We start from the raw sequence: 16050 nt of genomic DNA, 5'->3' as shown, positions 1-16050 counted from the left end.
TAGAGCAATAGAAAACTATAACAAAAATAGTTTTCTTGTGAGAAACTCCATAAATTAACAGGAAGAAACTTCTGTTTCTCTATAAAGACTGGTGAAAAGACTGTAGCAAAAATTGGGACTGTTTTAACCATCAAAGTTCCAAAGTTTTTGTCTCTGTTGTCATGTGAACAAGGGAATAGTAGGTAGATAGGGGATGAAAAGGTTTTTTCTGGAAGTTTATTCTGGTGTTCTTATTATTGTATTTTGTCAATAAACTTTCTTTTTTCTTTTAAGTTTTATGGCTGTTTTGCTCTTGTTCTAATCCATATCTCACAGCAAGAAATGAGTAATTTTGAGTTAAACCAATGAGTTATTGGTTTAAAACCACGACACGTATACAGAGGGAATGTGATCAGCGCTATGGATCCAGCACATCTTTTAAACCAGCAACAGTTAAAAAGTGCTGTGACTCCAGAACCCTCTGGATGAACAGCAGCACAAGTGACTTAAAAGTCACACTGGCAAAGGCTTCCCTGCTGTCATGGTGAGGAGCACACAGGGCCCTTTGGAAAGCAGCACAGAAGCTGAGGACAGAAACTAATACAAATAAACAAGCAATTCCACACAAAATTTGTTGGGCAGCCTCAAGGAAAGTGTGCTGTGAAGGCTTGTGTCATTTCCCCTTTCAAACCGTCCCTGTTTCCATGTTATGGGAGCTGCTTATATGCCTGGTAGGGGGAATTCTTCTAATTCTGCTCACTGCCATCATACTTTTTTGGTGTTTATGTAACAGGGAAAAGCACTGATTCACACTCTTAGAAATGCAATGGCTCATTACACTTTGATTTCATTATGACTAAACATTTGTCCTGATCACAGCTTGACATTTTCCCACAAGTGGTTTATTCTGAAATATCTGTGAATTCTTTTTCTTGAAGTTTAGTCTTCAATTGAGGATGAGGGTGTTTTCAATATCCTTGTTTAATAAATTGTCTTTTTCATAACAATGGCACTGTTGTAGATTTAGTCAAACAGCAGATAGTTTGTGTTGCTTATGATCAGGAAAGGAAAATCAGATTTTAATGTATTTATCTTCCCAGAAAGGAAACCTTTCTGTCAAATCACAAATATTACATATCCGGAGAATCATAGAATGGTTTGGGTTGGTATAGACCTGAAAGATCATCTAGTCACAATCTCCCTGCCATGGTCCACAATGGACACATGGACACCTTCAACTGGACCACATGGTTCTAAACACTGCTCAGGAATGGGTCATCCACAGCTTCTCTCGACAACCTGTTCCAGGGTCTCACCACCTTCACAGGAAAAATATCCCTCCTAGTATCAGTCTAAAACTACTGTTGCTTTTTGAAGGCATTGCCCCTTGTCCTGTGAGTACATGCTCTTGTAAACCATTCCTCTCCAGATTTCTTATAGGCTCTCTTTATGATTTACTGTAAAGTATTATTTTTCAAACTCTATAAGCATTTTTTAAAATAAAACTGTTATTCCATTTTTCAGGAGTCCACTACTGAGAATGAAGACCAGCAATGCTTATCGAGTAAGTCAGTTTTTTCCATTTTTAATGCAAAAGTTGTTTCCAGGGAAAAAAAAACCAATAAACTAACCAGAGATTTTTTTTTTCTTTGATGCTTCAATAAAAAAAAAAAAAAAAAAAAAAAAAAAAAAAAAAAAAAAAGATAATCCATGGAAACTAAGGAAAAAAATATACCCTTGCTGAACAGCTGCCTTTTTCAAATAAGTCTGAATTTTTTTGGTAGTACAGTTTCGCTCTTTTTTCCTTTCCCCTCATGCCCAGAGGTACAAAGGAGATTGGATTATTTCACATAGCAGACAAAAAAAAATCCCCCACTAGTTCCTAGTTTATGGAAGATGTGGTCTGAGCCAAAAATTGTTCATGACATGTGGTTCATCTTGAATTGTGTTCATTTATATTCAAAGACTAGCCCCTGTTCCTGCCTGCCATATGTAAAGGATGAGACCATGGGACATCCATGGGACAGCATTGTTAGCCCAAACCAGACTTGGTTTTCAATTCATCCTAAATGGGCAAGTTACAAACATGCTGTGAGACTGGTCAGTGGACTTGATGTGATGGGACAGATGCTTGAGAAAGAGGAAGTGTCTTAGTTCTATGCCATGAACATTTACTCCTGATAATAGTTTATCAACCAACTAATTGCACAATCAGAAAAGCACTGTTCGTATATTAACTGACCCAAAAAATAATTTGTCATATCAGCACAACTGAGATGGGAATGAGGAGCCATGGGAGGACTCTGCCTTCCTCAGTATGGACGTTTGTTCTGACACCCCTTCAGGAAGAGAGGCAAAGCGGGGATGGCTGACACTGCCTGTTCCTCACGGCCTTCCACGCTTTGGCTAGTCCTGGACTCTGGCCGATGGCAACGCCAAGAGTGGGGAACCATGCGGGCACGATGCGTCCCACCACAGAACCTCCAGAGCTCCACACAGTCAGGCTCTGTGAATCCCAATGGTTGTAGGTCGCGGTGAAAGGAGAGAGAGGACTCAGTCTCTTCCAATTTCCCAGGAACGAGTTTTATTACGAGGGCAAGGGAGTGATGACGAGGGAAAGGACTGGGACTGCAGGGAAGAGGTCTGAGCCGAGACCCTCAGCACCTCTGTGCGTCGGGTTTTAAAGGCAAGGGACAGTGAAAGCACTAACCAATGGGGATACATCAGAGGAGTGGTCGTAGGAGAGGATTACAATGTTCAGAGCCAATGGTAGAGACACGGGGGAGGGACGGCAGCTAGACAATCAATGGGGCTTCGAGGAAGGGATAACAGGCAGGGAAAGAGCTAGAATAAAGGGTTGGGTTTACATAGACAGACGGGGGTTGAGGGCAGGATGAGGGTGATGGATGGGGAATTCTCTGGAAATAAGGGATGGGTTTACAGTGATGGATAACTGGGAACAGACCACTCTGGATAACAGGGGAGCAACTGGGACAAACTAATTCGAACTTAACAAAGGTAGACAAACCGGCGGCAACAGATGGCCAAGCAATATACTCCACAGAGGATGTCTCTTTGCTTATAGCTGGTGATGTTGATGTTGCTGGTCTATACCAAAGTGCTTTGCAACAGAGAGATTTGCAGGTCTCTACTGTGTCCTGTGTGTGTCTTAAGAAGGGCATGCTACTAGCATGTAATCCACAAGGCTGATTTTTGGGAAAATTCTATTGCTTTCCATTAGAAAATATGGCATGCCAGATGCCAATTGTTCCTTTCTCACAGTGTTTTAACCAATCGTATGCTGTTTTCGTTAGTAAAAGAGTGGTCTCCAAAGTGTGATTTGGGTACAACACTCAAGAAAAACCCTTGCTTCTTGTACAAGCATCTAGTGCACAGCTTCTAGTGCCTCCTTCATCCATAGATGGTGATATTTGGTCAGCAGCAACTGGTTTTTATTTTTGCTCTGTTTCCTGCTGTGAAAATGCTGATAAGGGTCTGATTAGGATGCTGCAAATATAATTAGCAACAATGCTAGTAAGTGAGCGTTCCACACCTCTTATAAGCAGAGTCTCTCATCATGATGAAATTGTCATTTCAACACAGGGAGCCTGGAGCCTGGGAATTGACAAGAGGTGCTGAAGGTCTGTCCATCTATCTGTCCGTCCCTGCATGTCCACACTGCAGCTGAAGTCACTGGGATGGTGGGACTGGTTGATGTGCAAGGTTGTTACTGACATACTGACATTTAGCTGCCATGGCTTCATGGTCTCAATGCCTTCCCTCCACTGACACATTCAAGGGTACTTTACAGGTGCTGCAAAGAGCCAATCAAAGACAAATTGCAAAAAAGACAATTAACTGCACCCATTGCACTCCTGCGGGTGTTTGTTCCGGACTGCTGATACAGCCTCCAGCTTATTCATTAGATGAGCCATTGGGACTGTGGCTTGCCCAACTCTGCTCCTAACAATGCAGATTTGTTTGTTTGGTCCACCCATTTTGACATGTCTTTTTAAAGCTTTGTTCTTTAACTGAGACTATTTTATCTTAATCTCAATGCCAGGTCATTTGTGTCCAATGAAAGATCCTGAAGAACCCTGACATTTGCCACACCAGTTTAAATATAAGCATCTGCAGATGAAAAACAGCACAAAACATAAAAGATGTACAAAGGAAAAAGAAAAATGCAGATATTTACCTGTTTTGAGATACAATTGCTGAGAAATAGAGTCTGCAGTGAATAGAGCAAAGAATAGAATAGAATAGAAGCAAAGAGACTGTGATAAGCTTTATTTTTGGGCTCGTTGAGCTTCATTGATCCTAAAGAAAATAACACTTCTAAGTCTATTGAAGCCTGCCAAATTTTGGAAGACAACTGAAGTTGTGGTGCTTATTAGAGTCATGATATTAAAGCGTGTTTATACAGAAAACAGCAAATGTGTGTCTTTATTAAGTGCTTTCCTACACTAGCCGTGCAGAAATTGCTGATGATTGCTTATTAAAAAAAAAAAAGCTTTACCTCTTAGCACAGCTGTATAAATTGAACACTTTGGTTTTTGGGAAAAGAGCACATAGAATAGAAAGTATAAAATGACCAGTTTCTAGTGTTGTGTGCTACAAGAACCTTTAAAACTTACTTTATTGCTCTTTTAACAATGAGGTCAGAAGAAAGGATATATTTATATATCCTTTATATATTAATATGGTTATATTTATATATAAATATAAATATATTTATTTTGATATAAATATATTTATTTTGATATTTGTCTTGATGCTTGATCAAGACTTTGAAGTGTGTATAGCCAGACCTCAAGACTACTATAAATTTTTGCCATTGTATTAGTTATATATCAAAAGGTATTGGTTGCTAAATGCTCTGCTCAAAAGTGCAGGGTTTACCATACAAAACTCTTTCCTTTCCTTACGTATTTTTTTTTCTGTCTGAGCCTCTTGTCACAGTGCTCCTGCAGGAGAGGCAGCAGCAGAGCAAATTCACCACCAGCGTGCCTCATCTGATGGGTAGGGACCACATCAAGAGGCTGAAAGCAGCTGAGGCAGTTGACATGGGTGCCAGTAAGTGTCAAAAGTTGCTGTCATTCCCTTCTATGGACACCTGTCCATCGGGAACCAGCCCAAGACCTCCAAAGTAGTTTGACAAAAATCAATGAATAGGCAGCAGCTGACAACAGTCTTTAGTTACACCCCAGGTAACTAGCTGGTAAAAGGATTCATTAGGCCTTGTTGGCAACAATGAAGAACTGTATCCAGACCATGAAACCACATGCATGGTAATGTAGGTAACAACAGATGATCTGGTGATGATGTAAAGGAGCCCTGGAGGGAAATGGCTGTCTCCAGGTGAGACACCACTGCCTTACTCTGCTGAGAGTTCCATCTACTCCAATTGGCATTACACTTTATCAACCAGATTTTATCTAGGTCTCAATCATTTAATCTGGATCTCCAGTGCAAACTACAATCCCAGTTGTCACTACATCAGTTAGCAATCTTTAAAATTACCAGATCAGACACTTGGCAAAGTGTCAGGAGAGATGGCAAGATGAGGGATGGCCAGAAAGACCTGGCTCTGGCTGACAGGCTTTTTGTCTCTGTCACAGCCATCATAGGACAAACATGATAACCAGAGGCCTAACTCACATAAATGTTATGGGTCAGACAGACATCCAGCTTTAACTTGTCAAAGAACATACAACTGAAAGATAAACCACCTATTCCTTAGAGATACAGTATCTAGTAGTGGATGATTCTTTTGCAATGCTTATAAATAAAACTGAGGTTATTTAATTCCACTTAGTTTATGTGATCTTTCCCTTGTATGTCACAGGCAGTAAGAGTAACTGCAGTCAATCGTGGTCATGCATCCAAAGGCTCCCAAGTTTGTTTCCCTGTGTTGACAAGTGCATAAGCCCTTGATTTCACATCACACTACACCGATGCAGCTAAACAGGTTTAAATTAATATTTTCATCCTTCTTCCAGTTGTTTCTAAGCCAATGTATTTTGGTGTATAGATGAAGCCAGTGATGTCCTGCAGGTTGTAAGAAACTCAATGTCTGAATTTAGGCATTGGCTGAGTTCTCATTATTCCAGAATGAGTTAATCAACTTCTTCACCTCAGCCTTACCAGATATTTGGTTTAATCTGAATCATGTGTGTTTTCTGGGTAGTTTCCAACTTTATGGGTTTCAATGCAGCCTGTGCCCTTAAAGGTCCAGGCATAAATCATATATTGTTGTGAGGACACCAATACATTGCCAAAGTGATATTTCATGCTTCATTACTCCCAAACTCACTCTGCAATAGAAAACAGAAAATTAAAATATCAATTTCATTACAAAGAGCACCCCTCTGAGTCCCATGAAGATGGAAACACCACTATGTTGTGCTTTGCTTGCAGAAGATTTAGCCAACATAGTGACTCTACTCCAAGAAATGCTTGGGCAGCAATGGTCTTGGACTGGGATAAATCTGCTGTCACTACTCTTTATACTATGTTTCTTGGGAAAATAAGAAAAGAGAAAGCAATGCTAAACAACTATGAAATAACAGCACAACAGCAAAGAGCATCAGTGCAGCAAGGTTTGTTGCAAAAAAAATTTTCCTCCACTTCGTGTGTGCATGCCAACACAAATATATTACATCATTGCAACAATACTCAACTAGAGTAAGTATAGATATTACTGTAAAATTGGTGTCTGTAATTCTGGATGATTTACAAGGCCACGCTAGTAAATACCAAAACTCTCAAGACTCCTGAGCCTGATTTTGCCTGGTTTGGATGTGTTGTGAAGCCAGCCATTCCATTGGCATAGGTAAGTTTTGCAAGAGTAAATTTTTATAAAAACAGGATAATTAGGAGTAAAACTTTTCCTGAAACACCTAAACAGCTTTATAGGAGATATAAAATCTTTTGTTAACTCAACTGAGAGGATAAAAGAAAAGGGAAGCTTTCAAATTTTTGAACATTTCTTAACATGTCAGCCGCATAAGAGATTTGAACTTTCATGCAAAATTTGTCTTTTCCACTGAGGCCATGATGACACAACAAAGTTATTACAAAAGTGACTTAGAGAATTTAAATACTTTATTTTCATAGACCTAAAATTAGGGTCTTAGTTTTTTGACACAGCAACATACATTTTTGCTTAAGACACTCATTTATTGTGGTCATGTAATTAGACTAAATGGGCTTCAAGGCTGTGTTGCTCTTCTGGTTCTTCCTATTTTCTTTTCTTTTTGTATTCTATTTTGTCCTGTGAAACTTTTTTTTTCAGTGGCTTTTTTCCATTTTGTAGACCTAAATCTTCTACTGATAAAATCACTGAGACCTATATCACTGGTGATTGAAGAAGTACAACAAAGCCATATTTCTGGGCTAAACTTCATCAAGCAAGGATTTTTCTTGTGATTTTAAAGGCTGGTTCAGGCAACCTTTTCTTCAGTAGATTAACTTGCCTCCTCACTTACGCAACTCATTATACTCCTCTACTTAAGAAGTAAACACCTACATAAGTAATGTATCACAAGTTCTTCACATGAGATCACTCATGGAATAAGGAAATGTTTAGCTGTGGCAATATTGCAAAAATTACATCTGGCCTTTTTATGAATGAGTATAGGGAAAAAATTCTGTATCCAATAGTTAGGAATAGCTAAGGTTGTCTTGACACATTTGAATAAATTATATCAGAAGTCAAATATTCTTATTCCATCATCATTTTTTGACCAATAAATTGATATCTAGACATAAATGTAGTATTGATTATTTTAATTTTTGTTGTAGCCTGCTAATTACACAAAGTTGTACTCATGCAGTGTTGAAGGAAGGTTAATAAACAGTAGGGAAAAAATAGACATCTGAAACTCAAACTGCAATCAGTCCAGATTTTGTAATTTTTTTTTTTAATCTGTAATAAATGCATTTTATGTTGTTCAAAACTAGGTATTTTAAATATATTATCTGGTTCTTTAATAAATAGAAATAATTTTAAGACATAAAAGACTTCATGGCATAATTTAATTTTACCTTTTAAAAACACAAAACCATGCAGGTTACAAAAGAGGAATTTTGATAATATTTTTTTCCTTTATTTTTATTTATTTTTTCCTTTATTGATTTAAAACAGAAAAATAAGGAAGAAAATAGGAGGGGAGAGGAAAGGGAAGCAATAGACAAAGAGGGTAGAAGCATCTTATTATTCTAAACACTTTTCCCTGTAAGTTTTAATCTAGAATGAGAATTATTTGATGGGTTTATCCAGTAAATACCAATATATATAATCAAGACAACAGAGTCTTTTTTACTCGGGAATCTAAAAAACAGGTGCTAGCTCTTAGCAGTGTGAAGTCAAGTAGTATGCAATTGTCTTGTTTTGTCATAGCAGTGCTACCAGAGCCTGGTAAAGAAGAAGAAGAAACCTATCATTGTGTCAATAGTGAAGTTAATGCCAAAATAAAATAATATTTATCCTGTAAAGTAGCAGCTGTATTGTACCATTGAATTCAGTGGTCTACAAGGTTCTTAGCAATGAACACAACCAGCTGTGCTTGCGAAGAACAGGCAGCTTGCATCACCTCAATGTAGGCTCAAAATGAACTTAATTTTAATAGTTGCATAATTTTCCATTTGTAAATGGTCTTCAGTTCTTTTCAATATTCTTGTAACAGACATCTGTGCTGGCATCTTGAGCGTTTTGGGGTTGTTTATTTTTGGCTTGTTGCTGATGGTTAGCAGAAGAGACACTTACAGGTTCTGTTTGAGGAACCTCAGGGCTCTGTTTTAGGCAGCTCAGCCTAACGGAATTAAGTCTGACACGTTTCAAGTCTAGCACTTTGTAAAATAAACATAAAACAATGGTTTAGATTTCTAATACAACTCCTGAACCATATGAGACTCAAACTTTCCCAGTTGCTTTACACATCTATAAATAAAGACCATAAAAGAAGAGTAGAACAGGATAAATCAACATGAATTTGAAATCTGCTGCAGCATATTAAATGGTGCAGTCTCACTGAAAGAAAGGGTGACCCTCTGGCTTCTTGCAGTTTGAAGCTAATTGTTTTTGTCAGGATGGGAACATCTGGAAGTCCACTGCAGTGTCCCACCAGCAAGGCTTCAGTAACTGAGCTGGCTTGCAGAGAATGAGCCCACTCTGTAGTGACACAGCAGGCTCAGCCACCACCTATTCTGCTCTCCAAACTGTCATGCATAACAACTTCATTGTGCTAAATTGAACTTGAAAGCAACTAAAGGCTATGAGAAGGAGAGGCTATGAGAAAAGCGTGCTGTCAGCACTGGCAAAAGCTGACCTGGAAAGTAGGCTCAGAGACAGAATAAAAGACCAGGACCCATGAACATAGCATATTGTTTCATGTTAAAGTATGATTCCCATACCAGTGAAAATTGCAAAATGTGATGTAAATTTATTTAAATAGATTCCACAGCTTAAAAGTTTGCCAGCCGCTCTTATCCAACTTTCCCAGCACTCTGATTTGTTACTTACAGTGGGAATGTAATGATATATAGTCATCATTGTAACAGCTTCTTTGCAGAGACACAAAGATGATTAATAGCTAGCAGCAAATTTTCACATGGGCTCTGAAGCACTATAGCATTAAGCAGCCAAACACTCCCAAATCCCCCTTTTCTGTTCCACTGAAAAGTACTCTCCACGTAACTTGCAGATATGAACAAAGCCTATCTTAATTCCAATCAGCTTTTCCTCATTCAAAGAAACTTTCTCTTTTTCATAATTGATTCATGTGCATTTTTCTTTCATCTTTCACTGAGCCTGAGACTCTTCTTTCTACTGGGTGGAGAAAGAAAATATTTTCAGTAATTCATGATTTTGCTTTGTTTGTCCCTCTAAAATACATTTTGAAAATTTTCTTAGTTAAGCTAGTGCATATTAAATTGACACACAAAACTGAAAAGGAAGCCTTAACTTTCTGAAAGATTATTAAGCACAAGCACTAAGAGATGAGCTCAAAGAAACAGTTTTAGTTGTGTGAGTCAAAGACTGGAGAGCAACAACAATAAGCTCCCTCAATTTATTGTATCAATTTCCATTCCTATAAGAAAATTTTAGTTGAAACTGGAATTAATTCACTTTTCCTTGCAGAATAATTTCAAAGATAAAACTTTGAATAGATATATTTTATCATATTTATTTAGAAATACCTAGAAATGCATTATTTTTAGATTAATGTTTAATATAAAACTGATCACTGATGATTGACTGATGATGATTCACATCAGTGATGTGAATTTATCTTTTTTCCAAAAAGGTCCTTGCCATGTTGATGGAGAAAAAAAATATTTTTAGGGAAGTTTCAGTGTTCCTTTCAACATTTTTACTGTGGTAAAACTAAACTTGGAGGGACTAACACTCGATTTACATTAGATTAAGCATAGGGCAGAACAGCAGGATACAATTTTAGGTTTTTATTAGGGTAAACACTTTAAAGAGAAAGGAAGGTTGTGCCAGAACAAAAAAGTTGAAATTTATGAAGAATGTCAGGTTTGCTGATGCTCTGGAGGAACTTACAAATCCTATAATTCCATGTATGTACCACACACCCCATTAGACTCTTTATTGGTGTTCCACTCATTAACTGATTATTTGATCTGTCCAATCCAGGAAAATATTCCTTACCCTTTGCATATTAGATATAATGTGGATGAAAATTGACCTTGGAAGTAACATAATATCTAACAGTAAGCAGAGTTTGCTGAAATTATTTCATACAGCATGTGAGATGAAGAAGTAAATACATTCATCACCAATCTTCTTTTACATGCATTTTAAGATAACATTATGATCAAGCTGTCTGTTAATTTGGTGTGTTTATTGTCCAGAAGAAATTAAAATGTCAAATATTTCACAATAAATTATTTTGAAAGAATACAAAATATCTGTGAACATTTTCAATTGCTTTTTATTCACAGAAAATTGTTATTTGGTTTGTTTCAGGAATGAAGTTTTCTAGTGAGATTAATGGCATGGCAGATTTTCATCAGAATTTTCTTACAATTACTTATGAAATAACATTGCATATCAAAATCTCTCAGGAGATTGGATTTCTACTCAATTTCTTTATGTTTCTGCCCTTTGTAAGCATGTTTGCTCCTTCTTTGTATGTAAGAGATTTTTTTACCCTGGAGTAACTTTGCAGAATTATGGATGATTTAATACATATGACCCAAAACTTGAATCAGACTCACAGAATTTTTGTCAAGTATTATTGCTCAATGAAAAAGGTTGCATTACTCACCTGAGATTCTTCTCTTTCTATCAGTATGTGACATTCTTTTCTCTCAACCAAAAGATACACTGCTTTAAAGAAAGAACCTTCATTATTGTCTCCTAGCAATTCCACTTTTGACTTTTAACTGAAATCACTCGACATTTAATTGAAAGACTTAAAAATAATGCAAATTCTTGTAGCTATTAGTGACCTCTATTGAATAACACTTGCATTGCTGTTATTTAAGGACTGTCATTGGAAATATTCCCAGAACAGTGGAAATCTAAGCCTGCATATGGATGAGGGAGATCCATTCACTGGTTTATGGATCCCAGGTTTCTCAGTTGTAGTTGCAAATTGATCCAGTGTCCCCTTTGATCCCATGTTGTTTATTCCATTTTATTGAAACTCTGAAACTGCTGCAAAAAATGTAAAATCTTGTGTAGTTGGTGAACTCTCCATTGTGTATCTAAGCTTTGTTTGTACTGTTTATTGTGGCATATATATATGTATATACTGTTTATGTGGCATATAATACTGCATGGTAATTTAAGACTTAAATGGAAAACCTGCTGTTAATTACTATTAGGAATAGGGGGCAGAATCTACTACTTCTTGGTTTTGGGAGGTAAAAAGTGGTTATTTTCTTTCTTTTTCACACTAAATATATTCCTTTCGCATCTCCACCTTCAACCTTATTACATTTTTTTGCTTTGGCACAATTTTAATACAGATATGTCGTGTAGGTTCATCACAAAGCTGGCAGTCCATAGAATAAAGAAGTTCTGGGAATTCTTCTGCCATAGAACCAGGTCTCTTGCATGATTCTTCTCTCATTGCTGTTTTTTTCCTAGAATCTAGAGGAAAAAAAAACTCATTCTTGTTCCCTGGGCAGTCACCCTGACTGCCTTTTTCTACACTCCTTGAAAACTCTCTTCTGTCAAGTTCTAGGACATCACAGGTCCGTCTGTAAGTCCCTCTTTGGCTTAAGAACTGCCAAACCGTGTCACTGTGTCTGTGCATTGAAGATCTCTGACACTAAAGTGCTGTAACTCTTCCTGTAAGACCACATATTTTTAAGGAAGAAGAAACTCTGTATTGTTCAGTTCTTCCTATATTGTTCAGTTATTCCTGTAACTGTGTATACCTGGAATGAGAAAATTACATTTTTTACTCATTCCAGGTATACACAGTTCCACGTTTCCAAGTTAATCTGTTTTATTATCCAGTTCAGATTACTTCTTGTTTCCTCTGTGGGCTGACAACATGGTGTTGATTGAACCTAGATTTCATATCTGTTTTAAAATATGGGGAACAAATGCATTCAGTTGTCTTGGGAAATAGCCCTGTAAACACATTGGCATTACATTTTGTGTTTAATTGCAGCAACAACAGCCTCTCTTAAACAAAGATGCCCAAAAGCTGCAAAGAAAACCTACTTCCATTCAAAGTACCTGCTTTCACTCAAGTACCCAGTGCACAGCTTTTTACTACTAAATCTCAGCTCTGACAATAATGAAACTTTACAAAGTCTTGCTGAAGGCTAGAATAAGACCCCATCTTCCATTTCTTCTATTTTTTTTTATTATTTTTGCCCTGGTTTCTTCATATTCTTTAGTCTTCAGTACAAGCAGTAGATAGTGGTTAATATCATAGACGCAAGTGTCCCATGATATCATATTTCTTGAACTGTATTTTTGGATCCTTGCTGACAATTCCTTAGTTGCTATGAAGGCAGATGGTGCTTTCTGCCTAGAATTCCACTATTCCTGTCTTCTCTTACTTTCACCTTTAACCTTTTACTTTCTGATTCTCATGGATCACCAACATTTGTATGTTTATCCAATAAACAACCTTCTGAGAAAGGAATCTTCTTCCAAGTGTAATAGAATTTATTTCTCAAACTCTTAAAGCAAACAGTTCTCTGCAAAGAAAAGAAGCACTTTGTACCCTTAGGAAATAAGGAAGCTATCATGTTGTTCATTACCCCCAGCATATGCTTCCTCTTGGCTGAATATCATCATGTGAAACAAAGCTGAGTAAAGAATGGGGTATGATGATGCAAGTAAACACTGAGGGGACCTCAGTGCCAGGAAACCTGGGTGCATTGTGCTCGCAGAGGAGAAAAGATTCAGAAAGGACATGGAGAAGTGGTGAATTTTCACAGCTGATGGTAAGAAGGAAGATAAAGCAGATGGCTACTGGAGATATCAAAAATGATTACTAGGATTAGGATATAAAGGCATCCTTCCTTCATCAACTCACAGGAGACAATCTGTTCACATTTTCACATTCAAAATGATTTTAAAAAAATTTGAGAGGCACTGGAAAATTGGAATGGATCCAGTTTTGAGGGAACAAGATGATTACAGTGCTGGGGAACTTGGCATATGGTGAAAGGTTGAAGGAATTGTGTTTGCTGTGCCAGGGGACGATGAAGTTAAGAGGATCAAAGAATCTTTTATCTAAAAAAGGTACTTACGGAGGAGAAACTGTTCTTGCTTCACAGTGATGCATGGTGACAGGACAAGAGGGAAAGGGTACACACTGCTGCCTGGAAAGAGGAAAAACATCACTAAGAGCACTCTAAAATATTGGAATAATTTGCTCAGGGAAGTGGTAGAATCTACCTTGTTGAAAATATTCATGTCTGTCATGGGGTAGCTTTACCTTTAAGACAGCTTGGAGGGAGAGGAAGTTGAAGCTGCTGGTGGCTGATGGGAGTTTTTCCTCCTGACCAATTATCAGTCATTTCCAAAAATTGACAGCAGATCTGACCATTAAAAAGTGAATTCAACTTGTAAACACCCCCTTAAGAAGTACAGACAGAATTCTCTTGCTCTCTTTGGTTTCCGGCTTCTGACAAGGTAGCAGGCTCTGTCTCGGCCTCCTCCCCCCTCTCCAGGCCTACAAGGCCGTGGGGTGGAGGTGGGGAGGGGGAAGAGAAGCAGCGCTGGCCAGCCGAGCTTGGTTTTCAGTTTTTACTGCTAGACTGAAACTTAACACCATGAACTCTTGCAGTTTTCTTAAAGCTTTTAGTTCTTTTACTACCTGGATAAACATACAGATTACTCCTTTTCTCAGAAAGACAGAGAGAGAGACAATCAACATAGAGGAGACATCATAGAACCACCAAAAACAGTGAAGAAAAGAGTTAAGTTTAAATAAGAAAGAGAGAATAAGGAGATGCTTTACAGCTGAAATATCTTTCTGTTAAAGCTATGGAGATGGACAATAATAGTATAAAAAGACTCCTTTAATTCATGATAAGAGTATTAGGAGGAATGAGATATTCAAAGTGTAACTTTTGAGCAGAAGAGAGAGAGAGTGCTTGTGATACTGTGAGTTGTTGGAATTGAGTTGAGTGAAGATTTTGAAGCTTTGGGGGGCAAAGAGAAAACTGTTTTCCAGGAAGACTCACAGAGACAAATGAAGAAGACTTCTGCCTTTGAATAACTTATCCTTAAAAATAAAATTCCTAAACTCTGTGACCCATACACACCTCGGAGATGTGAAATGGGAGGAGAAGATCTAATGACAGATTTCTGGGCAGCTGGCATTAGAGAAATAGAAAACTATGATGAAAAATAGTTTTCTCGTGAGAAACTCCGTAAGCTAACAGAAAGAGACTTCTGTTTCTCTGCAAAGACTGATGAAAGACTGTAGCAAGAATTAAGACTGTTTTTAACCACCAAAGTCCTAAAGTTTTTGTCTGTATGTTGTCATGTGTACAGAGAAATAGTTAAGATGTGGAAGATAAGGGGGTTTTCTGAAAGTTTATTCTAGTGTTCTTATTCTTGTAGTTTGTTAATAAACTGTCTTTATTCCTTTTAAGTTTTAAGCCTGTTTTGCTCTTGTTCTAATCCATATCTCACAACAAGAAATAAGTAGTTTTTTTAGTTACTGGTTTAAAACCACGACAGTGTCTTAGTTTGATAAGGCCCTGGATAACCTAATTTAAAGACTAAGAGGTTGGATCAGATGATTTCTAAATGTCCCTTCCAACCTAGACTTCTCTATTATTCTGCATCTGATACTTGATCTGAGTTTAGCATAGGGTAACAATCCTAGAATAAGGCTAATTTTAAAGGCTATGTTAAAAATTAGCATACATTTAGCATTTCAAAATAAAACATATATTTTTAATTATGTCCTTTTAACAAGGGTAAACTGTTCGGCAGCTTTTTAAAAAAATTTAGAGTTCCAGGCCAATGTGCTCAGTTCTTCAGCCAGCCATTCTCCACTCTCACCTCAAGCATCTCTGCGTTCTAAGTAGCTCTGACAACCTGTCTGTCTCAGATATGTATCTGTCAATCAAGACTAAGTTGCTGTGATCTTCAATTAATGTAAAAGAGTGACTTGGATTAAAATATTTGTTGCAGAAGCCATCAGAAAATATAATTTTGTAAAAATTTATTTTTAATTGTTTTGATTGTATTCCATTGTGGATAATGTCACTACACATCTTTTATTGTGCCTCCTCTTTGATTCTAACTTCTCTCACCCGCTTTGAGTCCTCCAATATTTCTTTTGTTAGTTTTAATCATCAAGTCAGCTACCATTTCCATTTTGCTGCCTCTTATTTCCTACTCCTTATATTATCATTTCTCCTGAAATAGTTCACTGGTTCTCATACCTTACTCCAGTGACATGCTCTCAGCCTCACCTCTGCTTGGAACTGATCCTTCTCTGTGATCTTCTGCACCAAATCTCTCTCCTCTGTTGATCTCTGCCCCTCATTTCGGCCCTTCCCAAGACTTAGAGTTTGACAGTATCTATCAATTCCGCAGTGCATCTGCTG

The 16050-nt window shown here is 37.5% G+C and overlaps 1 protein-coding gene and 1 long non-coding RNA gene across 6 annotated transcripts in view; one reads left to right on the top strand and one right to left on the bottom strand.

The window, feature by feature from the left end:
- The window catches only part of LOC111941547 (uncharacterized), a 108764-nt gene that overhangs the window by 67077 nt on the left and 25637 nt on the right, over positions 1–16050 (top strand). For 3 of the 4 annotated variants that reach the window (XM_086868759.1, XM_086868758.1, XM_086868760.1), the window contains one exon: positions 1504–1543. In XM_086868759.1, the coding sequence (XP_086724885.1) occupies positions 1504–1543 (40 nt within the window). Of the gene's footprint in view, positions 1–1503; positions 1544–3582; positions 3675–16050 lie in introns of those variants that run through there. The other variant, XR_002870100.2, reaches the window with a different exon arrangement.
- LOC111941549 (uncharacterized) lies at positions 8069–13961 on the bottom strand. Of its 2 annotated transcripts, none has more exons than XR_002870103.2 (4): positions 13920–13961; positions 13732–13803; positions 11277–11335; positions 8069–9811 (listed from the first exon to the last, which is right to left on the bottom strand). It is a non-coding gene; the product is annotated as an uncharacterized LOC111941549 (long non-coding RNA). The 2 variants fall into 2 exon arrangements; XR_002870102.2 differs by having other exon boundaries at positions 13880–13923.

Source organism: Cyanistes caeruleus, chromosome Z (assembly GCF_971803275.1).
Source record: "Cyanistes caeruleus chromosome Z, bCyaCae1.hap1.1, whole genome shotgun sequence".
NCBI lineage: Eukaryota > Metazoa > Chordata > Aves > Passeriformes > Paridae > Cyanistes > Cyanistes caeruleus.
The sequence above is the reverse complement of the archived record's forward strand: the minus strand, read 5'-3'. Positions and strand labels throughout refer to the sequence as shown.